This window comes from Heteronotia binoei, chromosome 2 (genome assembly GCF_032191835.1).
Source record: "Heteronotia binoei isolate CCM8104 ecotype False Entrance Well chromosome 2, APGP_CSIRO_Hbin_v1, whole genome shotgun sequence".
NCBI lineage: Eukaryota > Metazoa > Chordata > Lepidosauria > Squamata > Gekkonidae > Heteronotia > Heteronotia binoei.
In genome coordinates this window covers 121,864,203-121,885,483 of record NC_083224.1, presented here as the reverse complement: position 1 = coordinate 121,885,483, position 21,281 = coordinate 121,864,203, and the positions used below count along the sequence as shown (strand labels likewise).

Sequence of the window (21,281 nt, the reverse complement as noted above, 5' to 3'; positions counted from 1 at the left end):
TTTCTTCCATTAGAGGAGTAATTAGTAAAAGGGGATCTTGAAACAAGCTAGTCACTAAATTCAGCCCAGTATTATGCTGTGCAAAGTCAGAAACATTAGAGAAAGATAACCATTAACTGGTCACCCCTTGACTTCCTCTGGCTAACTGCATAGCATATGAAAGTACCACAATAATTACTGTATTTTCCCTCAGATTATTATGTTGGCTGGCACCCTCAGGGAGGCTTGCCTTCCTTTTAAGGCATTTAGAGCTGCTCGAGTAATCTTTTGGTGGTGGTGCACATGATCTCTGCTTGTGGAGACTGCAACCTGCATTACATAACTGGTGTGAGAACTGATGGTCCTGCCTGCTCATGATTTTTCACCCATAATCTAAGAATCAGGAATATGACATCTCTGCAGACCTTCAGTGTGCACTGATGCAGTGAAGAGATTGTTTTATTTCTATTTAGATCCCCCCAAAAATAAACACAAAGACCCCACATGTATTTTTAGTGTCATATATTTAAATGAATGTGTTTGATGCAATCAAATATTATTTCAGACAACTTACCAAGAAATGTAAATTTTAAGCAGAACACAAACACATGTGAAAAATAAATTGTATTCTACTAGAAGCTGCTAATGCTGTAGGAACTGTCCCTCCCCACCTCCAAAGTAAACACTGAACTTTATTCCTTAAAAACTGGATTTTGTTGCATAGCTTGGCCATTGGCCCAAACATTCAGTTCTTCTTTTGGGTGCTATCTAAGCTATTTCACCTTTCTAAATTAATTGAAGTTAACTTTATTGAAGTATTACTCTGCTTAGAATTGCACACAGTAAATCTAGATTTTGCTGCCTGAAATACAGACTGTACTGGAATAGTTGTAGTGGATTTGAGAATTCAGAGTTGGTTTTAAGTGCTTAGTAGCAGGAAAGAGGGCTTTAGCATGGTGTCATTTTTCTTCTGACACTAAGTGGCAAATTTAACATACAGCAGCTAAAAATCCTTGAGACACTTTCAACAGTATCCTGTGTTGATGGTTATATTTTGGCCTTTGAGAAGAGAGTACTGATTTTGTTTCTGTGACATCCCTTTTTTTTACATTTTATTACACAGAGTACTGGCTGGGAGGTAGGTAATATTTTAGTTAGTAAAGAACACTAATAGATTGATCTGATGACTCCTGCCAATGCTTAGCCCGCATGTGCTAGCTGTGGGCATTTCTGTTGCTGTCTGCTATTGACCTGAATTAATTTACCAAAGAAATATTGGCCAAACTGTTCATTTTAGACAACTTAGATCGTGCATGAATGCCTCTGAATTACACTAATGAGGTTCTTTGTTGAATGAACCACTTTTTACCATCACTACTTTGTTTTTATATTCCATTTCTCATCAGTATTGACAAACAATATCATCTCTTCCTACCACATTTTCACCCCCAACACAGGGGTCGATTTAAGTTCTAATACGTAAAAGTTTTAAAAAAAGATTCCCATTAAAAAGATGTTGATTCTTTCTTATTGCAATATAACTGTGGCATTTACAAAACTATATTTTACTAGTGAAAACACTAGGTAACTTGGTTTCATCACCAGAAAGCTGCTAGAGTCATTCAAGTTCTGGAGTTCATAGAAGCAAAGCAAAGACACCTATCTCTCTGCTTACTGAAGATTACACAAGGGGATTTTGGGCAAGGGTCTTAAACTGAGTTCATTCCATTGCTGACCCCGAAAGAAAGCAGAAGAGAGTTGATCACATAAAGCCACATCATAGCAATAGTGAACATAGGGACAGGTGAACAAAAGACATTCAGTACACATATACATAGTATAAAAATACCAATACCCTCACCCCCTGTTTTACAGGTATCATCAAGCCTTTCTGCTGTAATGGCAAAAGAGCAGTGCTGAAGAATGGCAGCAGTGGAGCTTGTAGCCCAGTTTCATTGACTGCAGTAGAGATTCAGATCCTTTTTTAAAAAAGTCATTTCATCTTCAGCAGTTCCTGCCTCAGAAACCCCATACTGTTTTTTAAATTGCTAGAGTTGCACTTGAATCATTTTGCTGGATACCAGTCATTGAACTCTCTTCATATATTTTAGGTATCAAGCAATTTAAGGGAAAATAGGGCTACCAATTTTTTTACTGCAGGAATATTTTACTTTTAACAGATTCATAACAGAGTGCAGCTTTTCAATCTGCATTTCCCTACCAAGCCAGGGGGTGGGGGTGGAATAGTAACCCTAAGAAAGGTCTGCTCTGATTAATAACAAGTTTGGGATAAGAGTATTACAGAATATGAAGGCTAGGCTAGCTGATGAAGCCTTTGAAGTCAAAGGGCTTTTGCCCAGCTTTGTCTAGCTGTGATGAGTTGGATGCAAAGCAGATCTTTATGCAGTTTGTTTAGCTGTTCAAAATGCTGTCTTATCAGATATGCAAATTTCTGCACAAAAATAAAAACAGCTGTACTTGTTCACATCTTGAGTGTGCAGAACAGTTGAGCCCCTTTGACTACTGGTACCCCCCCCCCCCCCCCGGTTAGATTTGAGTCCAATAGCACCTTAGAAATCAACAAGATTTTTGGCGTATAAACCTTTGAGAGTCAAAGCTCCCTTTGTCAAATACCATAGTAGCATTATAGTTACAGTTATATGACAAAGGGAACTTTGGCTCTCAAACGTTTATCTCCGGAAAATCTTGTTGATCTCTAAGGTGCTACTGCACTTGAATCTAGTTGATATACTGCAGACCAGCATGGGTACTCTCTGAAACTATTCTTGCCATTGTGTCCCTCATGGCTGAGAAAGTTTCTAGCCTTCTGACCTTTAAACTTTCATACGTAAATAAATAGCAAAGACCATAAGTAGTCTAGCAGGAATACCATGGATGATCTTTGCTTCCTTTTCTGTTATACGACTGGTGCATATTGGAGAGTGCTAGATGCACTGAATTCTTATACCATTCTTATAAGAATTCAGTACACAGCTAAGAACATGGGTCCTGTTAATTTCAGTAGAACTTTAATGTATCTGACCTTTTTTCAAATTTAAATCCAGTATGTACCAACAAAACTGTGATCTGTCTTTGAAAACAGTAGAAACTTATCCAGTGTGCAACTTCCATGCAGACACATTTTAATTGGATTTTTGAGAACAGATTGCACACTTGAAATAGGTATCTTTTGCACTTTTTGCAAATATTTTGTGTCTATCCTATCTGCTCCACCCAAACCCCAATATAGGTGCCAATGAATTCTTTTCATTTTCTCTGGCACAGCTTCCTCTATCTTGATCCTTCTTATTGTGGTAGATAGCTTTTTTTAATAGTACTTCAGTTCAGGTGAGCAGCTACGATGCACAGTTATGATTATGCACTGTCTTCATGGCCCTTCACCATTAATTAATGTTAAGGACAAAAGTTTAATTTTGATCCAACATGTATTTTGAAGCACTCAGGACCTTGGAAGTACTTGCATTCAGAAAAGTCTAACCTGTGCCTGTTATGGCAGCTGTCCTGATGAGTTGATTGCTGTAGCCCAAGTCACTGATCTGGCCTAAACTTATTTTTGTCTAGAAAATAAAGAAATAGTAGTCACAGTTTAATTTTAACCTCAAACATACAAGAACTCAGCTGCTTTCTAGCATGATGTGTCTTAACAAATGTATTATTTTAAGACATTCATTCTTTTTATCCAATAACAGTAAGATAAAGATCATACCTGTGTGATATGTTTCAACCAAGATTCTAAACCTCTCTATAAGATAGCTGCTTGCTTAGAGAAATTCCCACACGAGTCAGCTGATTCTACTCCCTGAACCTGTCACTAATGCAGTTAGAATTGGACCAAAACACAGGAAAATAACTCAACATAAATACAATGTGAAGCACCCCTGTGGCTGTTCAGTAACCAGTTAGTGGAACCACAGCCAGTGAGCATTTTTTTCTGACCAATGTGTGTAATGCTAAATCGACCCCTGAAGTATATCCTGTTATCAGTTAGAATTTTAACATCATTCAGTAGTGTTTTATTGCATGGTAAAAACACATCCATGGTTTATGTTCTTGTCCACTGCTTTGCACCTGTCTGAAATGTTTTCCCCCTGTGTGGCCCTTAATGACCATTGCATGCTTTTTTCCCCATTTCCTGTTTTTAAAGTACTTTTTTGTTTATTTGCTGCCAAATGCTGCTTATTTGTTTTGAAGTTTCCCTAATTAAAATACTTTCTGTTTTCTCCTCTATTGCCCTGGTTGCTGATCCTCCTCCCCACTTTTACTATTGTCTGTTGTGGTAAGTTCCTACTAAGTTGTTGTTGGTGATTTTTTTTTAACTCCATGGCATCCCCCAACAATTTCATTTTACCAAAGACTTATGCCAGCTCAAGGGTTTATGAAATGCCTTGTTGTGCAACTCCAGTTTGATAGCTGGGTTTGTATAGGACAAGTTCCCAATTAGCTGTGCAGGTTGATCTGTTGGAAAGTGGATACTTCTGCATAACAGGCAGTTGGCCTAAGTGGCTTCTTGAGCCATTCCAACTTTGATGCTATGAATTCAGCCACTATATTACTGGAAGAAAAAAACTTGGGATTATTGACTCTCTAAATAAAATTATGAGATGTTCCTTTAGATTAATACTAAACTTTGGGGATATGTTGACCTGCGTGTTGATGCGAACAGGCTCAAAGTTGGCAGCTATTTTTGTTGGTTTGGGCTAATTAAATCCAGCTGGCAAAGCTTTTGGTTCATGTGCGTAAAAAAAAAAAACCCCTCTTAAAACTTTATACTCAGCAGGTATTTACCATGCATAACAACATAGTATGAACCCTTCATAAGTCATAATGGCTGTTACGCGCTCTGCCGGTTCTGTAATGACCCTACAGCGTTCACCTTCATTCTCTTTGCCTCCCAAGGACCTATTATTTTTTCTCAAAATAATAGATTTAAATGCTTTATAATAACTTCCTTTCTCATAACTGCATTTTAGCACCTCTCAGAAACAAAGACCATGGAATATTAATTTTATTTGTTTGAAAATGCTTAGTGGGATTTTTAATTTCTTTGAAAAAGCTTTGGTAAAAAAATATGGAATTCTTGTGTACTTAGGGCACACCTTGAACAATAACATGATATCATATGATGTTATTGCCCATTCCACCATCTGTCTGCTGTTAGTGGAACTTCATTCTTTGGTTCATGTATTGCACACATTCCAGTATGCTCTGAGCCAACATTTTCCTAAAATCTTCCCTGGGCATTGCTCTAGCAACACTCCCTCCCCCCTCAAAAATTATATGACAACTACATCTTTCTCTTAAACAACATCCTGTAGTTTGGCTTAGACAGGGGTGGCTGAACTGCAGCTTGGGAGCCACATGTTGCTCTTTCACACATATTATGTGGCTCTCAAAGCCCCCTCTACCCTGTTGGCTGGCTTGGAGAAGGCATTTGTCTCTTTAAATCACTTTGCCAAGCCAGCAGGTGGCTTGGAGAATGCATTTAAAGTTAAAGTTGCTTTCCTTCCTCCTTCTCTCCCTCCTCCCATCTATTTGTTTTCCTTCCTTCCTTATCTCTGACATAAGTGATATTCATGTCTTGCAGCTCTCAAACATCTGATGTTTACTCTGTGTGGCTCTTACATTAAGCAAATTGGTCCACCCATATTCTTAGGTGACCATTTTTCAACTATAATAACTGAGTTGCATCTGTTGTTATACACTATGTTTAATTTATTACTTAGCAGCAAAATTTTCTTTTAGCCATTTTGTGATATTTCTAAACTAATTGACATTGACCAATACATCTTGCTGTTAATGTTGCCTGAGACAAATAACAGTAATTTCTGGAAACCAGAGGCTATTTCTAGCAATGTGAGACATGCCCTTTTCTCACTTAAAGAGCCAGTCCGCATATCATACTTTTCTTCCGTGGTTAACATTTCTGTGGGGGGGAGGGGAAGTGGGTATAATTTGTTCATAATGAGCTGTAAAGATTATAGATAGATTATTGTTTTGTCACATGTATATGTGTTGAAAAATGGTAATGGATTCCCACTGAGTATACATGTGGCTAACTAATATATGTGGTTTCTCCATCCATGGCACCAATCACAAGTTTTAATGCACAGAAATAGTGCTGTAGCAAAAACCTCATGAGATAAATAGCCTTGCGACTTTAAATACTTCTCTTTGCTATTGGAAGTCCCAGTAAATTGATTTATATGACAAAAGATTAATGGTATTGGTGTTTGGAGCAGGTGTTGGTAGGTTGTAGTCTATGCTAGATGACTACATCTTTGCTTTACATAAGAGTTTTTGTGCCCGTCACACAAATCATGTCTATATGCAGTTTAACACATAGGGTTTGGTATGCTGCTCAATGAAATGATGCCTTAATTCGCATTTTTAAAAAAGAACTATGAAGTGTATTAGTTTATGTAATTTTCTAATGTGACCATTCTCAAGTTCTTAGAGGAGGCAACTGTGGATCCTACAAGCAGAGATTACATAACAGAACTTTCCCACTTCCTACTACAATGTCCTACAACCTTAAAACATTGCTTCTAAGGATTAGGGGACCTCCAGGAACAGCACTGGGCCTGTATCAAAAGGGAAAAATAGTCAATGGTTACCTCCTCCTATTAGAAATAATCTGTAGGATATAACCCGCTAGTTCAGTAACACCAACAATATGTAATGAAATATGCCATATTCTTTGTTGAATTAAAATTACCCCATATTAGTTTAATCCCAAACTTTAAGACCTGCCCAATGTCTCTTTCCTTGGTTTGTTTTATTCAAAAGTAGACATTAATACTGCATGCAAGAGCAGAATAGCAGTGGGTGGGCATGCATCAGCTTATCTTTTCCCTTCCTACCTGTGTGCTCAAAATTGTGTTCTATTGAAATATTTTTCCACCCATGGGAGAGAAGAGAGTGAGTTCCATATATTTTACTCTTGCAGGAGAAAAGCCAGTTGGAAAAGGTAATTTTGAGGTGGAAAATGACCAGAAGAAATATGTGGGGTATCCTTAAGGATCACGTCACACATTCCAGGAAGGATAATTCATGGTTGTTCATTGTTTGTTTCCAGAGCTGCCAAGTTCACATAAAGGACAGATAAATGTTTGAAAACATGCAGTTAAAGCATGCCAAATAGTTGTGAAGTCCCCCAAGTTCATGTTTACCGTATGTTTTCAAACATGTATTCCCTTGTACATATTAAAATATTACCCCAGAGAGATCTAGTGGATAAACAGGAACTCATTTTTTCTTAAGTGGTCTTTATATCAATTTTGGAATATTTACATTATGTAATTTTAACATGTAAATAATTTCAGCAGCCTGAATAGCCCAGTGTAGCCTGAGCATTCACAGCTCAGAAGCTAAGCGGGGTTGGCCGTGTTTATACCTGACCACCAAGGAAGCCAGCGTTGCAGTGCAGAGGGAGGCAATGGGAAACCATCTCTGATCATCTCTTGCCTTGAAAACTCCATGAAGGGTCACCATATATTGGTTGTGACTTGACAGCATTTAATTATTATTAAATAATTTTAGTTACAATGAATATATATGTTTTATGCTCAGTTTGTATTAGATACAGTGGTTTCACTATTGCTGAGCTGTTTTAAAAGCTATTACACTGTTTTAAAAGATATTAATTTGGGCATGATGTAGGTAACTATCTTAAAAGAAGGGAGAGAAACCCAAGAAATCAGTATTGTTTACTTCAGAATGGGAAATTTCAGGAATAGATATACTTCAAATGATCGAATGGTAAACCAAGAGCACCCATTCACCATAATATTGAGCACAAATTCTGTGAAATTTCAAAGGATGATGCTGAAAATGATAAGCCAAACTTTTGACACTTGGTGTAAGGTTTTGCCAGTTACTGACTAGGGATGTGCAAAAAAAAAAATATTCCGTAGTACACGGATTCAGAAGTATATGGGGGGAAAAATACGGAATCCCATATATTTCTGAATTCTGTAGTCAGAATAGCCACATATACGGTAGATGTGCGGCTATTTCCGAATATTCGGCCCCATTATACCCTATGGGCCATTGAAATCAATGGCAAATATGGTATATTTGAAGCTGCCTGGAGGGGAGGGGGTTTGAGGGAGAGCTCCCAAATTTGCAGGGGACTCTCTCCTACAAACCTCCAAGTCCCAAAAAGATTGGGCCAGGGGCCCCATTCCAGGGGCCCCCAAAGAGGGTGCCCCTATTCCACCATTATACCCTATGGGCCATTGAAATCAATGGCAACATAGGGCATAATTAGAGGCTACTGGGGGGGCAGGGAGTTTGAGGGAGAGCCCCAAAAACTACAGGGAACCCGCAGGGTACACTCCCCTACAAAACCCCCAAGTCCCAAAAAGATTGGGCCAGGGGGTCCATGTCTTTGGGCTCCCCAAAAGGCCCATTGCCAACAATGATGGGGAAAGCCCAATTAGCCACTTTCTCCGCTATAATTACTGTGGGGAAAGTGGCTCTGGTCAGAGGGGAGTTTGAGAGAGAGGCCCCAAAACTGCAGGGCCGCTTCAGGGGACTGCTCCCAATGGTGAGAAAAAGCCAATTAGAGCTACTTCCTCACTGTAATTGTCAAGGGAAAAGTGGCTCTGGTGAGTAGGAGGTTTTGAGGAGAACCCCCCAAACTGCTATGCAGCTTCAGGGCACTGTCCCACACAAAACCCACAAGGCCAAAAAAAAAAAATTGGACCAGGGGGTCCAATTCCTGGAGCACCCAAAGCCAAACCTAACTTCACACCAGAGAATCTCTATAGGACCCAAATGCAACACATCCCTCTATCTACTCTATGAACCCTGCAGGGCTGGAACCAATATAAACCCAGTTGCCAACGTCACTGCCACACAAAACACAATCTGCAGAAAACCCAGATGCCAGCTCTCCAGCCCTGCCCCAAACAACACGGGGATAGCTGGCCAAGCACAACAAGCATGCTGGCTCTGCGTCTCTCACCCAGGTGCCAGTTTCCCTGCCACAGAACACACAATCTGCAGATGCCAGCTCTCCAGCCCTTCCCCAAACAACATGGGGAGAGCTGGCCAAGCACAACAAGCCTGCTGGTTCTGGGTCTCTCACCCAGGTGCCAGCTTCCCCCCCCCCCAAAAAAAAACCCCCAGAACCAGGAAAAGGGACAACAGGAGAAGGCCAAGAAACTCAACTGTTAAAAAGTGGCCTTTTAAACAATGAAAATTAGGCCAAACAGCACCCCCCCCCCAGAACCAGAACCAGAACCAGAAGAGAAAAGGAACAACAGCAGCACAACACAGCAGCAACAAATCAAACACAGAATCCTTTTAAAACAGTTAAAAACTTAAATTTTAACAATACAGGAACTTTCCCAACCCCTCCCCCCCCCAAGAAAACCTTCACCCTAACCCCGAGAAATCCAAGCCACCCAAATCAGGAAAAGTAAAAGGACACTGCACTTTTAAAAGTCCTCCCACTAAAGTAAGATATGGGCAAATTGGCAACCCCCCCAGCAGAACCCCCTAACTCTAACCCCAAATAAGCTAGTACCCACCACCCAAATCTGGATAAGTAAAGGGACTCTGAGTCTTAAAAAGTCCTTTTACCAACTAAAATAAAAACAAGAACCCCAAGACTGTCTTACCTTAGATGTCTTCTCTACTCCAGGCAAGTCTGGTAAGGCTGAGAGAGAGCAGCAGCAGCTGAGGCCAAGGCCCAGCACAGCGCAATCTCTCTCACACACCAACACAGCAGCAATGGAGGAGTCCAGCCAGGCAGACTCCTTAAAAAGGTTCTCTGGCCCTACAGAGAGCAGTTTCAAAAAATAGCGCTGCTCTGTGATTGGCCAGACAACAGTGCTTACTTGGATACCCAAGTAAGCAAAAGATCAAAAGAACAACAATGTTGCTGATGGCTGGGGGATCAGCTACACAACAGCCCTGTAAAGCATGCATTTGCAATGCAATTTGCAAATGTATGCTTTGGATTGGCTCCTGGGGCTCCTCTACCCCCTCCCCCCCTCCCTGATCCCAGGGAGGCTATGGGAGAGGCGGGAAAAGGCTACCAAAGGGGGAAAGGAGGCAAGCAGCTCCCCAGAGGCTGCAGAAGCCCCTTTCCCTCCTTTTCCATTGACTTCCGTATACTTCCGAATATCTATATGGAAGTATACGGGGAGCCATACTCGGCTTCCTCATAATGGGCCCCAATTGGATTCGGCTGTATGTGATTCCGTATACTGCCGAATCAGGGGTGATTTGGTGGTTGATTCGGTTCGGCCGAACAGAATGCACAACCCTATTACTGACCTAAAGAACTCAAGTACTATGAAAATCAGGCACCTTGACCTCTCTTACCTGTAAACCATAAACTAAAAATGCACAGGCAAAAATGCATGGCATGACTTGGGAGACCACTAGCTTGATTAGAAAGTTGCACCTTGAGTAATTTGAGTGGTCAGCTATTCTCAGTCTGTATGGATCATTTAAAAGAATTCACGGGTTTGTGTGCTGGCTCCTTTCTATAGCTTGGGTTCAGCCACAACTTAGTTTGAAGTTGAAGTGGAAGAAGACAGTTGAAACTATTAGTGCTTTCATTCCACAAAGGCAATACAGTGAAAACTTGAAGAACTGTAGTATTTTGGCAGTTGCTTAAGAAACCAACTGGTGGCCATTTCCATGGCCACTCACTGACAGACTTCAGCTTTCCCTTTTGACTTTGGGCAGGGGGAGTTACTTGGTTGTTTCAGGACCACTTAAGTTTGCAGACCTGTACTAGTACTAATTGCTGACCTGCATGTAGTACTGAGACTGCCTTAGTAAATTATTCTTGGAAAATGATGAAAAAACCCTACTATTTTGACATCATTGAAAAAATACTGATGAGCCTATTTTGTTGCTAATCCTGTAGACTTGGCTCTGAACTGACTTATTAGTAATTTAGGAACAACTTACATAACTTGACCCATGCATATTTTGAAGCTTGCATCTTTGCTTTTGTTCCATCTTTATCATTGGTACAGATGGAAAACTTCCATCTCTATTACAAAGTCTTGTAAGAAACTATTATCTTTGGATGCCCTGCACCATGGATCTCTTTTCCCTTGGGGTTTTTCCGTCCCCAAAGCCTGATAATTTTCCTGACCACCTCCTTTCTGTTCAAGCTAAAATAAGAAGATGTAAGCAGCTATGGGTTTTTTTCCCTTCTGTTTTTTATTAACCACCTTTTGAAATATAAGATAAATATAAGCATAAGGTGGGATGCATAGATAAATTCAACAAAGAAGAAATATGAATCATGGAGTACGGTGGCATAACTGGGCCATGAGAGTAAAGGTGAACATATGGAGTCCTTTTCTAAATTATATTTATGACATGTGCATGCAGTGTGAATCCTTTTGTTTGCGTTTGGGGTTTTTAAAGGGACTCACAGATTTTGTGGCTTTCATCAGCCAGTCTGCTGCCATCTTTCAGTTTCTTGGTCCCTTCCATAAAATAATGTCCTTTCCACTTCTCTTTGTACATGTCTTTGGTGTGTTGTTGGGTCCACCACCGTCCCAAAGGAAAGCAATTGCTTGCAAATCAATGAAGATGCAGCTGCATCCAACAGGCTGCAGTTTAGATCTGTGTATCTTTCTAGAAATGATGTGCCTGAAACATTTTATATGAAGTCAGATTCAGAGAAGAAAGCTGTTGGAGAGTTGAAAAGCCTGAATTGCTCAAAGATGCAAGTTATGGTATTTCTATTATAGAAATGATGGTGTTGCATGCAGAAGCTCCTACTACTATTCATTCACTTGCATACAGATTGGTATGATGTGAAAAAGCTACAAATCTGACCCTTGGAAATACAAGGAATTCCAATGGTTTTCACGGTTTTTTGACTGTATGCACAGATGATCTCAGAAATTGTCCTGGGGCTACAGGGAAGTGATAATTCAGTTTATGTTACCAGTTAACCCCACTTTTACCTTTGTAAAATAGTTCATACAACTGTGGAGTTTCTGTGGCATTCTTCACACTATGTTGCACACATTGCTGTATAGAGCAACACATGAGGAAGGATGACATGATGTCATAGCACTGTGTAGTCTCTTCAACAGCCATGATAAAACTTTCCTTTATCCAAGTCATCTTCTTCAGCCTTTGAACTCCAGACTGGCAAATAACAGCAATTCTGTGCTCTCAGTATCTCAGCATTCTTCTCTGATAACAAACTTTGATCTGGCCCAGACTTTTGCTTGGTCTGAAGTCGCACAATTTAACTAATGCTCTGTGCAGCCCTACTGAAATCAATCAAGCAATGGCTAGAGAAGCATTCTCTGCTGCTTTCAGCTAAATTTGGGCTAGCAAACATTCTCCTGTTCCTGGAATGCAGATGTCCACTGAACATGACCAAGTCCGACCCAATTGCATGACTAATATTTGCTTTCCTGTAATCTCATATATGTATGGTTTAATACTGAGGGGGTTTTCTTTCTTTCTTTTTTTTTGTAACTTGTTTAGTCCTTCTGGATGGTTTGTTTATTCTTACTTGATATTATGTGTAAAGGCAGAAGATGAATAGTCACTGTGAAGGAATGAGCCTTTGTACTGAAATGTCATTTGCCTCCCTGCATCTAGGATGGTAAGCGGATGTTTGGTACATATTTCCGTGTTGGCTTCTATGGGACAAAATTTGGAGACCTGGATGAACAAGAGTTTGTTTACAAGGAGCCTGCAATAACAAAACTTGCTGAAATTTCTCATCGACTTGAGGTGAGATTGCTGTATTGTACCTGAAATGTCATTCAGCAATCCCATGGGCTGGTAGTGGAGGAGGCTTAAAGAGCATCTAGATGACCTTGGAGATCCCTTCCAACTCTTTGGTTCTAAATGAGAAAGAACCAGGTGATTGGCCTCATCCTCTTGGTTTTATAGGATTGACATAGATAGTTAGGAAATGGATCTTAAAGCCACAGTATTCCCTGTAAACAAATATGTCTGTAATATTCATCTCATTATTTTATACTGTGCAATAGGATCGTGTGCAAAGACCACACCAGGGCTTTTTTTGTAGAAAAAGCCCAGTAGGGACTCATTTGCATATTAGACCACACACCCTGACACCAAGCCAGCCGGAACTGCATTCCTGTGTGTTCCTGCTCAAAAAGAGCCCTGCATCATACCATCCTTAGCCATAGTATCTTTGAGCCAAGAAAAGGTGTGGATGAAGGTTCCAGGTTCAATTACTGGTCCTGGTTAAAGGATCTAGGGTAACAGATGATGGGGAAAAATCTCTGCCTGAGATCCTGTAGATAGTAATGAGCCAGATTAGACCTGTGTTCTGACACAGAATAAGGTAATTTTATATCAGGGGTGTCAAACATGCAGCCTGGGGGCCGAATCAGGCCCCCAGAGGGCTCCTGTCCTGAAGTTCTCATTTATGTCAGATCTAGCCCCCATAACAAATGAGTTTGACACCCGTGTTTTATATGTTCCAATGACTTTTTATGAAATATGCAGATTAAGAGCTGTTGCAAATATTTATTTTAGTTTTAATATTTTATTACATTTCTGCATATACAGTCAAAAAGTTATGGGAGGCCATGCAGTCTCTGCTCTTGATCACAGGAGATCCTGTTTAGCCAGTGCTCTCATAGTTTTGAAGGCACCAGGTTTTGCCTGCACCTTCAAGCCTGTCGTCAAATCTCTAAGCTCTAGACATTATTTTAAATGAAAAATCCCCAGAAACTACATGAGGAGGATAAGGAAGTTTGCAGCGGGAGTGAGGAATCAGTGGATCCAACACTGTTGTGAGACTACTAGATTCAAAAAGATCATTATCCAAACAATACTTACTGAGCAGATAAATCCTCTGGGGATTCACATTGCTGTGCATGTTCTTCCACATTAATTGGTTCACAGTGAATGGTATTATATCAAAACTAGGAATAAGGCCCATTGTGAAGAAAAATACAATGGACTCTTGAAAGAGGCTCTGGGCAAGTGCCCCCCCTTGCTGTCTTCCCACCTACCCAATTGAAGGCATTCACTCCCCCCATCTCAAGGGGTACTGATCTCTGCCATCTGGAAAGCAGTTGTAATTCTGAATGATCTCCAGCTGCCACCTGGAGGTTGGCAGCATTGATTCCTCAGGGGAAAATGGCATTGTACCTGTCTGAGATCCCAAGTTTCCTCAAACCCCACCCTCTCCAGGCCCAACCCCTTAAATCTCCAGGAATTTCCAAACTGGGAGTTGGAAACCCTATCTCCCTCCCTTCCCTATCTCTGCCCCTCTGACTTCAGGTTTCTATCACTTCCCCCCCTCCTGGCGGCCTCTGTATAGGCAAAGGACAGTTTTTCTTCACAGTGGGGGGGGGACCAAGGCAGCTTACCTCATTCTCCTCTCCCCGCTTTGCTTTGCACAACAACTCGTTGAGGTAGATTAGGTCGGAAGTTTGTGACTGGTCCAAAATCACCCAGTTAGCACTGGGTTCTGCTGAGGAAAGGAAAGGTCCCCTGTGCAAGCTTCAGTCGTTTCCGACTCTGGGGTGACGTTGCTTTCACAATGTTTTCACGGCAGACTTTTTACGGGGTGGTTTGCCATTGCCTTCCCCAGTCATCTACACTTTCCCCCCAGCAAGCTGGGTACTCATTTTACCGAACTCAGAAGAATGGAAGGCTGAGTCAACCTCGAGCCAGCTACCTGAAAACCCAGCTTCTGCCAGGAATCAAAATCAGGTCATGAGCAGAGCTTAGGACTGCAGCTTTAACACTCTAAAAAAAAAAAATGACAGGATTGCCCATTGGAAACAATGGAGAGGCCTGAAAGCTCATTGGAGATAATGGGAGCCGGGAGTGCCAACTGACTTGCATGGGCTCAATTTAAATACGTCACAGCACAAAACAGTTACAATGAAAATACAATGCCAACTGTAAATTAATGTTTCTGGGTCCAGACAAACTGGTTTGTGGCTGGAATAACAGGTCTCAGAGTGGAAAGATGACCCCAGAAATAAAATTAGTGCTCTGGGACTGGAATGATAGCCCTTCCAAGTGGAACAACAGCCCACTGGAGTAGCAGAAGTGTTCTGGGAGTGAAATGATAGCCTCTAGGAGTAGCAGAAATGCTGGGTTTGCACTGCCAGAGTGGCCCTGGATCTACTGGGCAAATTTCACTGGTTCTGCTGTATTTGCAAAAATGACCTCTAGAAAGAAGCTCTGAGAGAGTGCTCCCCATTGTTGCTGTCTTCCCATCCACCCACCCAAGTGAAAGCATTCACTTCCCCCCCCCACCCTTGGTGTCTTCCCACCCTCCATCCAAATACCACCCACCCAAACCGCTTCTTTCTCTTAACTACCCTGCACCCTTGGCATGTCACTATCTCTCCATGACATTCACCCACCCACACCCTTGCTATCTTCCCATCCACTCCTAACTCTTGGTATTCACTCATCCCCCACCCTTACCATCTTCCCACCCACCCAATTGAAGGCATTCACTTCCCCCCACCTTGAGGGTGCTGATCTCTGCCAACAGGAGAGCAGTTGTAATTCTGAGTGATCTCCAGCCATCACCTGGAGATTGTGTAACCAAAAAAGAGAATCATGGCAAACCGGAATGAAACAGTAAAGAGCAAAAGCTACCGTGAAATCCAGCCTCTATACAAATAATACAAAATTAGTCCAAATTGAAGAAATAATTCATGTAATAATTTAAGACAAGACTTTTTGTAGAATATAAGGAATGGTAACACCCGAACACCAGTCCCTCTTTGTCTCACAACACGAAGTTGTAGCTCCCTTGGGAAGTTCTGGTGAAACTGAATAATGTTCAGCCCCGTTCAGAGTCTTTAAAGATATGCAGCACGTAATTTGTCAGGCTGTGCAGCCAGTCAGTCCACAATGTAACAGGTTTGTACTAATTTTTTCCTGTTTCGCTTATAGCTTCTTCAAGCTGCATAAAATGAACAACAAGAATAAAAGACTATACAATGGTAACAAGAGCAATTCATAAATTCCAGATTAGCTATTGAGCAAGTTTGTTGGCGTTCTTTCCCATGTCTGAAATTTTGTATGAAGAGGTATGCCTTTTTAATATGCCAGTATTCACTTATTTATGAATTGCTCTAGTTACCATTGTATAGTCTTTTATTCTTGTTGTTCATTTTATGAAGTGGGATCAGGCTCCCACCCTTGGATGATACTCAATTAGTGCCATTGACAGAGGTGAGGAGCTTGAGGGTATTCCTGGATGCCTCTTTGTCTATAGAGGCCCAAGTTGCTGCCACTGCAAGGGCTGCCTTTTTCCAACTGAGGCGGCCCCAACAGTTGGTCCCCTACCTTGCCCCCTGTGATTTAGCCATAATAATTCATGCAACAGTCACCTCCAGATTAGACTATTGTAACTCTCTCTATGTGGGGCTACCCTTGACTCTGCTCCAGAAACTCCAGGGGGTGCAGAACGCAGCAGCCCAGTTATTAGCATTGAGGCCTCTACGGGTACAGGTGCGTCCGGTGATGTGCGAACTGCACTGGCTTTCCATTGAGTACCAGATCCATTTCAAGGTATTAAGAGACTGGAGTGACATGATATATGTCTAACCATTCAGAAGTAATACTGACATCAGTCTCAGTTCTTCTAAGGGTATGATTACCTTTACCTGGGGCCTGCATATCTTTGGGACCGTCTTTCCCCATACGAGTCCCCCCAAGCTTTGAGATCATACACACAACATCTTCTCATGATCCCTGATCCTAAGGACGCTTGATTGGCCTCAACGAGGGCCGGGGCCTTTTCAGTCTGAGCCACTACCTGGTGGAATGAGCTCCCATAGGAGATCCTGGCCCTGTGGGACTTATCTAAGTTTTGCAGGGCCTGTAAGACAGAATTCGTCCGTCAGGCTTTTAATTGTTCTAACAGGCGTCCTCTGAAATCTTCACTTCCCTAGCACCTTACTATCTAGGTGCTTAAACTGTGCCAATTATCTGAAGCTATGCCAAAGCTGTGCCAGTTATCTGAAGCTGTGCCATTTGTTTGAATTGTGGTCTCAGGCTATGCCAATCATCTGAATTATGGTCTTTTTAATTTAATTTATATGTATTATATTTATGAGATTGCTTAATTTTGATATGCCTCATTTATTTGTTATTGTAATGTTTTAATGTGGTAAGTCACCCTGAGCCTGCTTATGGGATAAGGCGGGGTATAAATCGCAAATTAAATTAAATTTAAATTAAATCACCAGAATTATATATGCTGTAGAATAAAAAATTAGACAGTGTGCAACAGAACAGTTTAAAGCATGTGTATCTTGCGCTAAAACACAACTTTTTCCTGAGTCTGTGAAACATCATATTAAATGCCTATTATTAGGTGAAGATTTTCTTGCCATTCATCCATGTCAAGAGAAATGCTTCACTTGTGATATTCCATGATTCATGTTGCGTACACAAAATCAGTGTTAATTTTAAAATGGAGATAACTCTACTGTAAGGAATAATTCTTTGCAAATCATAAATTCATATTATGAATAATCCTAACAATAGTATGATTTTACTGTTCCTGAATTTATTTTCCCCTGCTATAACCTCAAACAATTAGTTCTCAATTCTGCAGACTTTTCCAGCATAACTCGTACTATAGTCAGAGTTGCAACTCTTACGAATTCATACAATTTAACTCAGAATGCTGGCTCTCATTTAAAATTTCGGCTTCTGATTTTATTGTTCTCAGGGATTCTATGGAGAAAGGTTTGGTGAAGATATCGTTGAAGTTATTAAGGACTCTAACCCTGTTGACAAATGCAAATTAGATGCCAACAAGGTATGAAACTTAAATCAAGTTTTATATAATTGAAGTTGTATCTTGGGTCCAGTTTGGATTGACAAATCTGGTATGGCCTCTCTCCCAGCTTTCTCTGGAAATAAATGAACATACAAGCTGATGTTCTTCCAAAGGCATTTCTGTGAAGGCTTTCTCTAAACCTGCTTGATGTAGATAGCATATTCCAAGGACTCTGATCTAGAAATTGGTGTTATTGTGCAGAATTGAGGCTTCTTTTGTTTCTTTGGAGTGTTTTTTTTGTAACACAGCATTTAGCTGTATCTCTTAGAAGATATAAAAGAGAAAATTGTAAGTTTTGCAATAAAACCTTTGGCATTAAGAGACTTGAGTGGTGACATGATATATGTCTAACCATTCAAAAGTAATACTGACATCAGTCTCAGTTCTTCTAAGGGTGTGTTACATATTATACTCATGGTGTCAGAGGAGCCTCACTAGATGAGAGCTCCATCAGTGGACAGTTCTAAAAGTTCCTTTGCTGACAAAGAAAGCTAGATGTGGTAAATATGACTCACCCAATACACTGAAAATCACTCGCTGTTTTCTCCATTAGTTTCTTGCTCTTCCTTTTGCCCTCTTTCTTCCTCCTCCCATTGCTTAGCTTTTCTTTCTCCTCCTGCTCCCAATGCTAAAGTAGAGTTATATAATCCAATAACAATAAATATGTTTGTGATTTCTTTCCCTTCCAGTGTTTTCTAGCTGTTGATGGGAAAAGCTCAGGGTTAGGTATGGACATGAACCAGATAAATGGGATTTTTCATGAACCCTGAAGCACAAACTTCCATGAATTTCTCCATTGCACAAACCAGTTTGTGCTTCAGGGAGTTGGTGGGGGATCCCACTCAGAAATGAACTCTGAAGGCATTTAAATGCCATTGAAGCCCCCACCCTCACCCAAGTGAGCCCTGAAGGCATATAAATGCCTTTGGAGTCCACCTTTGGGTTGGGCCAGCCCGACTGAGCTCTGAGAGTAAACTCCGAATGCCTTTAAAGGACTTTGGAGCTCACTCTTGGACCTCAGTTGAGTCAGGTGCCCAACTCAACTGAGCTCTCAGAGTGAGCTCTGAAGGCTTGTAAAGGCCTTTGGAGCCCACTTATGTAGAGGTTTGTAGGCAGATCATGAGGGGAGACAGGTTGTTCCAAACCTCTGCTTCCCAAAGCACGAACCAGCCTTTTTCAGTATGAATTTTGATTCATGCTTTGATTCATGCCCATTTCTACTCAGGATAGTCAACCATTAAATCATGGAGAAGTTCTGACATTTATTTATTTATTTATTTATTTATATCCTGCCCTCCCCGCCGAAGCAGGCGCAGGGCGGCTCACAACATAAAATCCCACAAACAAATTAATGAGTATTAAAATTACACATTCAATAATAAAATAGATATACAATAACTAAAACAGTTAAAACAATAAAATAAAATATTGAGTTGGTGCTATTCTGGTGGCGACAGCCTTCTTTCACTTCTCTTAAATACCAGTGCCGAGTCAATTGAATGCCAGTCGGACGAGGACAGTCTTGCAAGCCCTGCGGAACTGCACAAGGTTCCGCAAGGTCCTCACTTCATCTGGCAGTTGTAATGTGTAGTCAAGAAAGTTAAGATGAGTGTCAGTGTCACTTTTAATGGTAGATGTGTGGCACGCAGCTTCATTCCAAAAACTCTCAGGTTACTAATGCAGAACTGAAAAAATGTTAGCACTTCAGGAACAGAGACTGCTTATAAGTTACATTCAGCCTTTCTGCCACTGTTCTAGCCTTCCTGCTTAGGTTCTTCAGTTCTTCCATGTCCCTGTGCAGTTCTCACTTTGACCCTTCCCTCAGTTAAGATTCTGACTACCACTGATCAGGGAATGCACTCGTTTCACTGCAGAGTCCAGTTTTACAGCAGGAACAGAGCCCAAAATGGGTGAGGACCATGAGGTATAATAGCACATGGAGTATTCTTTCTTATTAGACCATTTTTCTACTACAGGCCTATATTCAAATAACCTACGTGGAGCCTTACTTTGATACATATGAAATGAAGGACAGGATAACCTATTTTGACAAAAACTACAACTTGCGGCGATTCATGTATTGTACGCCTTTCACCTTGGATGGCAGAGCTCATGGCGAGCTGCATGAGCAGTTCAAGAGGAAGACGATCTTAACAACATCACATGCTTTTCCTTACATTAAAACCAGGATAAATGTCATTCACAAAGAAGAGGTGAGACCCAAGCATCTGCTGCCCTGTAAGATGGGGAAGTTCCAAGATTTGAGGGAAACTCAACATAAAAACTTAACATAAAAACAATTTGTTAAAATTAATTAATTTTAATTCATTAGTCTGGAGGAATTTAAAGGGGGTACTTTAGCTTTAGTTGTAGAATTCGCTGACTGTTTTTATGATGATGAATTGTATAGCCGCTAATCGACATGAGACATTATTTAATAACAGACAGTTCTCCACCCCACGTAGTTTACAATTCAGATTTTGACAGAAGATAAAATGAGAAAAGTGTAAGCAATAAAAGTTAGAGGCAATTGTAACAGGAAAAATTTGCCCAGTAGTAGTAGCTCTTAGCCCAGCTCATGAGCCCTGTTGCACAGGGGAATGCAGACTATAAATCTAATAAATAAAGACAATTCAGTCAGCAGCTCTGCATTTGGAAAAAACAATATGAGCCTCTTCCAATATGAGCAAGTAGCCTATAGTATGAAGCAGGCACTCCTCATGAGCCCTCCTTCACATGGAAACCTTGTTCACAAAATTGTCCCTACTTCATGAAATATAATGCAGTGTTCCTGAAAAAAAAGTTGGGTGGCTTAAACTGATCTGTAATATTGGCTCATTACAGGCCAACTGTGTGTTTTACATGTACTGGTTTTGTGGCTGTCCTTCACAGGCCAGTGCCTTTGCTATATCATCATCCCTGCCCTGCTGTAAGAAAACATATATGAAGTATTAGGCAGATCACATGCTTGGCTTTTGCACTTCAGCAGACTGTTCTCTCATCTAATAAGAGAATCAAGCCTTGTTAAGCCTTCATGTTATATTTGTTTTATACTTTCTTTAAAAACAAATTAATTTAGGCCCCATTTTTCTGTCACAAAAGCCTAATGTTTAGCTTCTGTATGATAACTCTTGAACTCTTAGAACAAGCTTACGAATGGCTGTATACATAGCTGCCAAGAGGAGACTGCTTTTCTCTAAGAACGGAAACATAATTGTTCAGTATTTAAGAGAATAAATTTATTTATTTAAAATATTTCAACCTGACATTTCCTTAAAGGAGATTACAACTCTCAACAAGTTACAAAGACACATAAACAGGACTCCATTAATAAATTATCAGTGCACAGATGAAAAATGCACAGCCAAATCTGCCAAAACTGTTTACCTACCACCAAATGCCCCCTGAATTAGAACTGTCTTGAATATAGCCCTGACCTGGGTGTCCTAGGGTAGCCTGATTTCCTCAGATCTCA

At 40.7% G+C, this 21,281-nt stretch overlaps 1 protein-coding gene across 8 annotated transcripts in view; it reads left to right on the top strand.

Annotated features, from left to right (window-relative positions):
- The window catches only part of DOCK7 (dedicator of cytokinesis 7), a 256,466-nt gene that overhangs the window by 210,001 nt on the left and 25,184 nt on the right, over positions 1-21,281 (top strand). For 3 of the 8 annotated variants that reach the window (XM_060231922.1, XM_060231928.1, XM_060231927.1), the window contains 4 exons: positions 1,103-1,117; positions 12,601-12,735; positions 17,696-17,785; positions 19,783-20,019. In XM_060231922.1, the coding sequence (XP_060087905.1) occupies positions 1,103-1,117; positions 12,601-12,735; positions 17,696-17,785; positions 19,783-20,019 (477 nt within the window). The remainder of the gene's footprint in view (positions 1-1,102; positions 1,118-12,600; positions 12,736-17,695; positions 17,786-19,782; positions 20,020-21,281) is intronic. The other 5 variants (XM_060231929.1, XM_060231923.1, XM_060231930.1 and 2 more) reach the window with 3 other exon arrangements.